This window comes from Enhydra lutris, unplaced genomic scaffold, assembly GCF_002288905.1.
Source record: "Enhydra lutris kenyoni isolate GAN:26980312 unplaced genomic scaffold, ASM228890v2 scaffoldscaffold9, whole genome shotgun sequence".
NCBI classification, from domain to species: Eukaryota; Metazoa; Chordata; class Mammalia; order Carnivora; family Mustelidae; genus Enhydra; species Enhydra lutris.
In genome coordinates, this window is record NW_019154093.1 from 7,706,587 (window position 1) to 7,717,597 (window position 11,011).

At 50.6% G+C, this 11,011-nt stretch overlaps 1 protein-coding gene across 1 annotated transcript; it reads right to left on the reverse strand.

Moving 5' to 3' along the window:
* Positions 1 to 342: 342 nt before the first annotated feature.
* On the reverse strand, positions 343 to 3,114 carry LOC111143275 (LSM10, U7 small nuclear RNA associated). Its single transcript, XM_022496903.1, has 2 exons — positions 2,836 to 3,114; positions 343 to 1,103 (listed from the first exon to the last, which is right to left on the reverse strand). The coding sequence occupies exons 1-2, from the start codon at positions 3,095 to 3,097 to the stop codon at positions 709 to 711; spliced, it is 657 nt and encodes a 218-aa protein (XP_022352611.1). The 5' UTR covers positions 3,098 to 3,114; the 3' UTR covers positions 343 to 708.
* Positions 3,115 to 11,011: the final 7,897 nt, after the last annotated feature.

Genomic DNA, 11,011 nt, shown 5'->3' on the forward strand with positions numbered 1-11,011 from the left:
TTTGAGACAGAGAGAGAAAGAGGGAGGAGCAGGAGGGAGCAGCAAACGGAGAGGGAGAAGCAGATTCCCCTCTGAACAGGGAGCCTGATGAGGGACTTGATCCTAGGACCCTGGGATCATGACCTGAGCCAAAGGCAGAGGCTTAATGACTGAACCACTGAGGTGCCTCTCACCTGAGAAACTTAAAAAGAATCCCAGTGTCCAGGCTACACCCCACACCAATTAAATCTGAATTGCTAATGTGGGTCAAGGGATTCCAGTGTGCTCCCAAGTTTAAGCCCACTATCTACCACATTGGACCCACATGGAGCCCAGCACACATCAAGGAAAGCACGAGGCATGGACTTGTTTATATCCAAGTTTTATGAGAAAGCAAACACAACTGTGAGAAACCCAAACACTCAGGGGTGGCGGAGTCTGAGTACGCTCCAAAACCCGCACCGGGAGAGGGCCAACGACGACGTGACAGATGCCGGCAATCTGTACGTCAGATCCCGATGTAAATGATCGAGGCCACAGACAGATAAGCGGGATCCCAGCGTGAGTCTGAAAGGCAGCTGTGACAGGGGTGTCTGTCTGAGAGACCCCGGTCTCTGGGCTGGCCCTGCTCTCTTTCTGGGCTCTAGGCAGGGAGGGGAGCAGGCGGGGTTGGCTCAGTAGAACTCAGGAGGAACCTGAGTAGGGACAGGGGCTGGCTGAGGAGAAGGCTCATTTGTACTTTTTGGAGGGGAACTCCCGGCGGCCTTGGCCCTTGCTGCCGAAGTTGCGCACCCGGTGGATGACCTGCAGCTGCTGCTCGATGGTGGCCGTGATGTTCACTTCGTCGGGGATGTGGACGTAGCGGACGTTGCGGCCGGTCACGAAGAGGTCATCCAGCTCGACCTGATGTCCCCAGCGGTCTGTGTAGGTGACGTTAGCTAGGCGGATGTTCATGAAAGCATCAACATTGTCTATGCGGCCACGGGCCACGCTCTCATCCCGCAGGTCCACGGTGGTCACCTGGCCCTGGAGGCCCTGCAGCAGGATGATGAGGCTGTTCTCGGAGATGGTCCGCTCCTTCACCGAGTGGCTCACCGCCATGCTTCCACGCCCAGAGCTGCTGGCTGTGGGAGCAGGAGCACACAGACAGGAGCTGTGGCAGGCTTGGGGGCTACAACTGCCAGCTCCCCTCCAACAGGCTCTGGCACAGATCTCTCCAAGTCAGCCTGGCCAGGCTCCCCAATCTCTGTGTCTGGGGAACACCCTTTGGGCCAGGTGATTGCACAAGTCTCGCACTTGCACATGTCTCACAGAACCCTTCCAGTACCAGGCAAGCCAACAACTACTTCCACTCATCTTGTAAATAAAGAAAATATGAGCAAGAGATGGGACGTGACTTGCCCAAGGTCACACAGCTGATGCCTGGAGGTGCTGGGATTCAAATCTATCACTGCCTGACTCCTGACCCCACATTGCTGCACGTTCAATCACCTGGTGGGGTTTTCCTGGCTGCCACCGCCCAAAAGGTCTGATTCATTTGGTCAGGGGTGGGGCCTGGGTATCCTGTTTTTAAAAGTTCTACAAGTGATTCTGATGAGCGTCCAAGTTTGAGAAGAGCTGCTCTAAGGTGTAGTTTACAACCTTGCTACTCAAAGTGTGATCTGTGGACCAGCACTAGCAGCATCACCCAGGAGCTTGCTACGAATGCAGAATCCTGGGGGGCCTAGGCAGCTCAGCTGCTTAAGTGGCTGCCTTTGGCTCAGGTCAGGACCCAGGGTCTTGGGATCAAGTCCCACATCGGGCTCCTTGCTCAGAGCAGAGTCTGCTTCCTCCTCTCCCTCTGCCCCTCCTCTTGCTTGTGCTCTCTCGCTCTCTTTCTCTCAAATAAAAAATAAATAAAATCTTTAAAAAAAAAAAAAGGAATGCAGAATCTCTGGTCTCTCCCCAGACCGACTGAAAGAATCTGAACTTTACCATGATCCCTACATCAATCACCTGTAGTTCTCACATGTTGGTGTGTCTCCGAATCACCTGAGGACTCGTTAAATTGCAGAATGCTGGGCTCCCCTCTAGGTTTCAAACTTAGTAGGTCCAAGGTGGTGCCGAATAATGGTGATTTCTAACATGTTCTCAGTTAACACTGATATTGCTGGGCCGGGGCCCATGCTCCCAGAATGACTGGTCTACACCATGCAGCCACCATGGAAGTAGAAAGTTTGGTAAATTGGAAAATAACAAAAAACCCCCCGACATGGCAGCATATAAAGCACACAGGTTTTGAAGGCAGAGAAAAGTAGGTTGGAATCCTCACTCCACCCACAAACCCTGTAAACCTACGACAGTTAGTTACTTAATGTCTCTGAACCTGTTTCCACATCTATTAAACCAGAGGCTAAACGAGGCTAACCGAATCTCCCCACACGGAATGTCCTTTGCTTTCATCACGTCCTGATGCTGTATGAATGTAATGTATGTATGTCTTATCTAGTACCTCCTTTCAGACTCTCAGTGGAAGGTGGTGGAACTTTCCTCCCTGAGACCTCACTCAACCCCGACCCCGGGCTGTGCAGAGGTGGCCTTAAGTGTGGCAAGCCAGATCACACCACCGACGGGGGCGTCGAGCCGGAGGAGTGTAAAGACCCCACCCAGGTTTCACCAGAATGCCACCCCAGCGAGAGTAAGGGCTGCCCGGGGTGGGGGTTGCCCGGCGGGGTTGGGGGGACGCCAAAGGGGCAGTCCCTGGCTCTAGGACGGACTCTGCCACTTCCCAGGTGAGCGACCTCGGGCAAGCCGCTTAGCTTCTTCAAGCCTGTCAGCCCAGCGGGAAAATGGGGATGGTGACGACCCTTTACTCACGGAGCAGTGGGGGTGGGCGTGGGAGATGGGCTCTACTCGGCAAATCGGGAAGGAAGCGCTTCCCCGGCTCCCCGCCGCTCTCCGGGGTTCCGGGCGCCCCTGAGCTCCGCCCCCGGCTCCGGGTCCCACAGCACCGGACTTCTTCCGCTTCCCGGCCCGCCTCGTCGCCCAAACTAGCGGGCGCCTCGCGTGGCCGCTTCCCTCCCACGGCGGGACCGAGAAGCCACGGCAACAGCCGGGCCGCTCTGTCTTCCCGGTGCATAGAGAGCGCGGCCGAAATATGCTTGCGCCACGGCGGACGCGCCCGGAACTACAACCCCCAGAATGCCTCGCGGGCGGCGCGCTCGCGCTCGGGCGACTCTGGGGCTGCGTCTTGGGGTGTCTTCGTCACTAGAGCCATTCATTCTTTAAACAAATACTCATTGAGCCTGCTCCGTGCGTCAGGCCGCCTCCCAGGCTCTGGAACACACAGCGGTGACCAAGGAGATGATCAGCTCCCTGATCTGGCGATCCATAAATCTGCTTGGGGCGGGCTTCCGTACGAAAGCAAACAAGAAAATGATAAAAGTTCTTCAGCGAATTAAAATAGGGTGATGTGATAGTGACCGGGTGGCTTTTTATTGGATGATCAGGAATGTCCTGAGACGGTGACATCTGATCAATGACATAAAGCCAATTTGTGAAAACTAGGAGAGAAGCACCGCGATTAGAAGGAACTGTTTGTGCAAAGGACCTGGTGGAAATGTGCTCGCCAGTTTGGGAAAACTATGAAGCCAGTAAGACAGGACAGTGGTATGCCAAGAGGTAGGAGAGGAAGCAAGAGCCAGAGCACTTATGGCTTTGTAAGCCAAGATAAGGGATTTGGATTTCTGGTTAGGAGTGCAGGCTCTGGAGGCAGTGCCTAGCTTCAAATCTGCTCCCTGCGAACTGACTTTCCACAAGTGAATCATCCTCTTTGTGCCCAGGTTTCCTCAGGTATTACTAGAAATGCAATGATAGGCTATTGGGGGGGGGCAGGGGGTGACATGATCTGATTTACATTTTTCAAAGGTCCCTCTATAGCCATGGTAAAAGCTTCACTTTCCCTGTCAGAAACAACAACAACAACAACAACAACAACAACAAGGTAGTGTCTATCTCAGAGAATGGACCTTCATTCATATGTGAAAGCACCTGGCTCCATAGGAGGTAGGCTTGTTTCATTCCTTCACTCTCTTTGATTTCCAGCTCCCCCAGGAGGCTTCCCCTTTTCCCAAAGATCACAGTTGTTCTCTTCTAAAAATAGAATCTGCCTTTGTCCTCCATGCAAGCTACTCTTGTTCTCCTACCTTCCACACTTGAACTTCTTGAGGAGGCCTCTATACCTGTGGTTCTCCAAGTGTAGTCCTTTTCCCAATTTCGTGACCATTCTCCTCCTTGGTTTTTTTTTTCCTCCCCCAGCCCCGCCGCTGCCCGCCCCCCCGGGCATTGTATCATTTGGTTTCACAGATTTCTGATTGTTTCTTCTCCATCCCTCTCGTTTTTTAAACCTCATTCTCCTGATCCCTAATGTACGTGCTTTCTCTGGGGCTGTATTCCCAGCCTCCCTCTCTAATTGGTCACGTCTATCCATGCTGCCTACTACTATGTCCTGAGTCTCTTGTCTAGCACACCAGCCCAGACTGCTCTGCAGAACTCCATTTTCCAACTGTCTGACGGTTATTCCCACGTCTTTTTTTTTTTTAAGATTTTATTTATTTATTTGACAGACAGAGATCACAAGTAGGCAGAGAGGTAGGCAGAGAGAGAGGGGGAAGCAGGCTCCCTGCTGAGCAGAGAGCCCCATGTGGGGCTCGATCCCAGGACCCTGGGACCATGACCTGAGCCGAAGGCAGAGGCTTTAACCCACTGAGCCACCCAGGTGCCCCTATTCCCACATGTCTTAGTAGTACTTGAAAGTCAGCATGTCTACAAGATGGATTTATGTCCTTCCCAAATTGGTTGTTGCCCTGAATTTTTCTATTTCTGTGGTTGCTACCACCATTTTTCAGCTGCTCAAATTGGGCACCTAGAATAAGCAGGATAAGTTTGATCATTTCTTGATTCCCTGCACCTATCAGTCACTGAGCCCTGCAAATTCTTGGAAGAAGGGTCTCCCACCCTTTACTTGCCTTTTCATTTTGACTGCTGCCAACCCAGCTGAGGCCTTCTTTCTCTCATTTGATTCATGATAACCATCTTACTGGTCCACTCATGAATGGATTCAAAATACAGTTATGATCTCATAATTTATCTGCTAAGAAAACTTTTGATTCACAAGCAGAAAAGGTTCCAGGGCTGACACTGATCTGATTCCAACTCATGTTCCAGCTGGATCTCTTTCAGGTTCTCTACTCAAACCCTCCAAGCAGTGTTTCTTAAAGTGTGGTATGGGAACAAGTTGCTTTCATGGAAGGCTTTGTTTCACAGAATCAGAAACGGAGCTCGGAAATCTTCACATCCAATAATGCACACTAAATCTTCACATCCAATAATGCACACTAAAATTTGAGATCCGATGTCCTCCTCTCTAGGTAGACCTAGCCGCTCAGCAACTCAGACAAGCCCTCTACTCCTGCCTCTGCCTTTGTTATCCTGCTGCATCTGCCTTGGATCCTCTCTTGTTTATCCTTGGTTGTTAAGTCCAATCTCTCCTTCGAAGCCTGGCTCAGTTGCTGTACCTTTCTGAAGCGATTACCCACCTTATAGTGATTACCCACTTTGGGAGCGATGTCTCTCCCCTAACCCCTGTAACATGTTGCTTGCTGTATGTTTGTTTCTCATATGCAGATTCACCATACTTATTTATGTGAATCTTATTTCCTCCCCAACTAGTCTCCTGGGTGCTGAGACAGAGAAGGCTTTAGGAGGCCCAAATGCTTCACCCTACAAACCGGTTATAGGAGGAACACTGGTTATGAATGTGGTGAGGTGACAGGGATCTGAATAAAGATGGTGGCAGTGGGAATGGAAAGAAGGGCTGAATGTTCAAGACTGAAACAAGTTAATCAGACTCTTTGAAGGCTGATTAGATCTGGAGTGTGGGTGGGAAGAGGAGAAACCAATGACTAACAGAGTCTTTTTTTTTTTTTTAAAGATTTATTTATTGGGGCACCTGGGTCACTCGGTTAAGTGTCTTGCCTTCAGCTCAGGTCCTGGCCTCTGGAGTTCTGGGATCAAGCCCCATGTCAGGCTCCCTGCTCAGCAGGGAGTCTGCTTCTCCTTCTGCCTCTTCCCTCTGCTTGTGCTTTCTCTTTCTCTCAAAGAAATGGATAAAAGATTTATTTATTTGAGGGACAGAGAGAGAGTGGACGTGCTCTGGGGGAGGAGCAGAGGGAGAGGGAGAGAGAGAATCTCAAGCAGACTCCCTGTTGAACATGGAGCCCAAGGCAGGGCTTGATCTCAGGACCCTGAGATCATGACCTGAGCCAAAATCAAGAGTTGGATGCTTAACCAACTGAGCCACCCAGGCGACCCTAAAGAAATTTTTTTTAAGTTTATTTATTTTTTTGGTAAATAATAGGCGCCCCTATGGTTTAGTTTCTAATTGTCAGAGGATCACAGAATCCCGAGAGGCCAATACCCAGGTCCCCTGCTCCAAGTCAGCACCCAGTGCCAAACCCCTCAACAGTCCCTTGCTCCCAGGCGTCTGAGTCCAGTGTTAGGATGTTTTTGGTAACTTCTACTCATTGTTTCTAGTTCGCTTCTATGGAAAACTATCCTATTCCGTATTACATTTAAAGATTTATTTATAGGGGTGTCTGGGTGGCTCAGTGGGTTAAAGCCTCTGCCTTCCGCTCAGGTCATGACCTCAGGGTCCTGGGATTGAGCCCGCATAGGCTCTCTGCTTGGCAGGGAGCCTGCTCCACTGCCCCGCCCTGCCCCGCCTGCCTCTCTGCCTGCTCGTGAACTCTGTGTGTCAAATAAATAAATAAAATCTTCCAAAAAACCCGATTTATTAAAAAAAAATATAGATTTATTTATTTTAGAGAGCTACAGAGAGCACACGCTGGAGCTGGGGTAGGGGCAGAGGGAGAGAGGAAGCAGACTCCCTGCTGAGCATGGAGCCCCACTCAGGGCTCTCAGTGTCATGACCCTGAGATCCTGACCTGAGCCAAAACCAGGAGTCAGGTGCTCAACCGACTAAGCCACCCAGGCACCCCTGTATTATATTTAATTTTAGAAGTTTCTTCAGCCTTTTGAAAGCAAGGTAAATGTACCAAATAAGTAAAAATGACATCAGTGTTGGACACTGCGTTATGAAGTGGTGTGGAAGGTCTCAGGGAAAGTGAGCCTGCAGTGCAGGCGAGGAGGGGGTCACAGAGATGTCTGAGTTAATAGTTGAAAATAACAGCCTTTCGGAAAGAAAGTGATGTCAACACTTTCGGGTGCTGCAGGGCACGGGAGAGCCTGTGGTCTGGGGGGCAGGGTGAGGCGGGAGAGGAGAGGAGAGTGAGGACTGGGAAGAGAAGCAGGGAGTGAAATAGGGGCCATCTGGCAATTGACAGAGCCATTTTTTTTTTTTTTTTTTAAGACTTTATTTATTTGAGAGAGAGAGAGAAAGCCAGCGGGGCAGGAGTAGAGGGAGAGGGAACAGCAATTCCCTGCTGAGAGCGGAGCTCACCCCAGGGCTCAGTCCCAGGACCCCTGAATCAGGACTGGAGCTGAAGGCAGATGCTGAACCGACTGAGCCACCGACATGCTCCTGACCTGGCCATTTTGACAGACTTTTAAAAAACAGCAACATCTGTACCGTGCAGAGCAATCCTCAATCAGAAGGCACTGAGGGAGAAAGGGGAAGTGTGGTCAGAAAGTAGGATGTGAGGGGCATCTGGGTGGCTCAGTGGGTTAAGGCCTCTGCCTTCAGCTCCGGTCATGATCTCGGGGTCCTGGGATCGAGCCCCACATCGGGCTCTTTGCTCGGCAGGGAGCCTGCTTCCTCCTCTCTCTCTCTGCCTGCCTCTCTGCCTACCTGTGATCTCTGTCAAATAAATAAATAAAATCTTTAAAAAAAAAAAAAAAGAAAGTAGGATGTGAGCCACTGTGGCCAAAGGGAAGAGGGTTTTAGGAAGAAAATGGAGTTTAGCAGGGCCACAAAGAGACTTCCAGAGGTCCAGGGGAGTGGGGAGGAGAGCAGGCCATTGCATCAGGCAGAGTCGGGGAAGTCAGGGCTGGAGGAGAAGGGAGAAGGATCTGTGTGGTGACAGGAGCTGGAGGAGGGGGCGGGGGAGGCAGCTGGGAAGCCGGAGTGCTGCTGAGTGAACAGCGGAACAAGGACCACCAGGGAGAAGCCGAGGCCCAAGGGTGGGTGGGAGCGGCTTGGCTGGGAGTTCAACCTCAGCAGCCCTTCAGATACTGTCTGACGTGCAGAAAGAAGGCTGGGTGTGACTGAGGGAAGGAGGGTACAGATAAAAGATATGCTGAAGTGGGGAGGAGAGATGAAGGAAAGCACAGGAAGAAGTTGTAACTGAAACTGAGAGGTCTTTAGGACATCCAGAAAACCCGTGTCAAAGGTCCTTGGCGGACACCATGACTTCCCCTTGAAAACGCCCAATAAGGCCCCAACATTTCAAAAGGAAGTGAGAGATTTTTATAAAGACAGAGGAGGGCAGAGTGATCTGAGCAGATGGGCAGATGTGTGCATCTGGGGTTTAGGTGTCCCGGGCCTGACCCCCAGCTCAGTGGAGTGGCTTCACCATGACCAGTGCAACGGGGGTTTCATGTAGTTTGGGAACTGACAGAGAAGGTAATGTTATTTTTGTCAGCAGAGTCACCACTGGCCAAAAACAAGAAGTAGTGTGTGTGTGTGTATGTGTGTGTGTGTGTGTGTGTGTGTGTAGTGGGTGGGGGGAGTATTAAATAATTCGGAGGGATTTCCATTGGCCCTTGGAGTGCATTTTGACATTCTCATTTGAAAAAGGGTGAGTTGAAAAGGCTGAGAATTTACTTCACACTAAGTCACAAAGCTCTGAGGGGAAGATCCAACTGTGATGGTGTTTCCTTAATCCAATCCCTGGTAAACACTTCCCTGAACTCCCTCTCCTGCCAGCTGTCCAGGAATTTGGCAGCTGAAGAGGAGTTACCCAGGACATAATGTAAAGGGAGTGAAGGTTAAGTAAAGGTTGTATTAGTTTTCAGATTTTAATTTGGGTCTTTATGATTAGATACTGTGGTAAATAGATATATTTTTTAAAGTTTGCATTTCTCTTTCTGTGGTTTCCCACAGCTTAAGTTGGCTTCTGTCCTGGATGTAAATCTGTGATAAACCAGGTGCAAGTGGACAAAGGACTGTGACACCTGAGGATCTCTGGGATCTGGTTACCATGCTGGGGTGGAAGAAGTGAGTTCACCTTTAAGAATGGCTAGATACATGGGGTGCCTGGGTGGCTCAGTCAGTTGGGCATCTGCCTTCCGCTCAGGTCATGATCCTAGAGTCCTGGGTTTGAGCCCCATATTGGACTCCCTGCTCAGCGAGGAGCCTCTTTCTCCCTCTCCCGCTTCCCCTACTTCTGCTCTTTCTCTCTGTAAATAAATAAAATCTTAAAAAAAAAAAAAAAAAGGAATTGCTAGATACATATGTGGACTAGATGGGGGGGGCTTTCATCTTTGAACTGAGAGCTAAATACATCCTTCCCCCTTTTCTTTCTCCCCTTCACTCTAACTTTTTACACCTTTCTTCTGGGAACCATCAAAGAACTTTCATTCAGAAAACTTTTCTAGAACGTTGCCTTCCATAATCTAGGGCATGCCAACACTATATGTACAGGAATGGAAGAGTATGAAACTCAGCTGAGAAGAAGGTAGTCCCAGGAGAGCTGAGAGAGAGCAGACCTGCCCCCAGTGGAGTTGGGGGGCGGCGTGGGTATAAGTCCCAGTTCTCAGCTCCCACCTGGGGCAGGGCCTAGCAATCTGTGCACTCAACACTGTATCTGGGCAAGCCGGCTTTATGCCAGCGAACGAGTTCTCTTTCTTCCAGCTAAGGGAACCGAGGCTCAGTGAGAATGACTGCCCAAGAGGCCATGGTGAATTTGGGGCAGGGCTGGGGCCAGAGTCCAGTTTCCTGACTCTGATGATGGCACACCTTCCCCCAAAGTGTACTGGGCGCTGTGGTGGGACACCCTCATACCTCGGGGCCTAGTTTCAAACGAACACTGATGCGGTGTTAGTACCCAGTCAGTACCCAGTTCACATTTGTGCCAGAGCAATCCCTGGTTTCCATTTTCTTTGCCTCCTCCTGCCTCCTTTCTTTGATTGCCCTCAACCACCATGCAGGTAAACTTGTTTTTCTCAATATCTATGCAAGTCCAGAGACATGAAAGCCAGAGGTTGCCTCATCACAAGGCTGCCCTACCAGAGATCTGTATCTTGTTTATTTACTGAGGGAACAGACATGTTTGAAATCATCCGCATGGCTCTGGGAGAGGTAAAGGGAGGCGGCTGCTTCTCGGAAGCTGGTGGCCCACCTCCAAGGCCCTAGGACAGGCTCGGAGCAGGAGGTAAAGTCTGGGTTTGTAGCTCAGAACAGGATAGACCCTTTCCCTTCCTCTGTCACCCTTTCAGGCCATGCCAACTAGTGGCCAGATTGCTTAAAAGAGACTAAGACAGAGGGTACTTTGTAAACTGTAACAAGCAGCTTACAGCGCGATCTGCTTCTCCTCCCCAGACCACCACCTGTGGGCTTCTGCAGGTAAGAAGTGAAGCTGTCATCCAGAGGAAGCACCACAAGTTCATTTGGTGATTTATCTTTCTGTATGCAATTGCCATGCCTTAGGCACACTAAGGACAGCTTCCCTGGCCCTCACGTTCCAGAACTATGTCCGCCTCCACTCTTGCCACAATGTCAGGAGCCTGAGTGGTTCTGGTGGTTGGCTCCATCTCAGGCAATGACCAGCTCAGCTCCGTTTCTCTCTTGCCTTCTGCCATTCTGGATATTCCCTCCCTGGGACTCAATGGACCTTGACCTCTAGATGTTGGCTGGCCCTGAGCCTGCCAGTTACTCAGTCCAGGATGAACATGCGGTAGAGGGCTAATGCTTCTTCCTGAAGCAATTAGGGCAGCCCTGGCCTGAGAGATTTTACATGGATCTTAATTAGACTTGGCCTCCTGCCAGGAGAAGTAAATCATCTGGTCTTGGGAAGGGAAAGTGGCACAGCATGCG

Coding starts and splice junctions, on each gene's coding strand:
- LOC111143275 (XM_022496903.1), bottom strand. CDS start 3,097: ATGCACCGGGAAGACAGAGCGGCCCGGCTGTTGCCGTGGCTTCTCGGT. Junction 1,104..2,835: donor ACGCCCACCCCCACTGCTCC/GTGAGTAAAGGG, acceptor CTGCTCCCACAG/CCAGCAGCTCTGGGCGTGGA.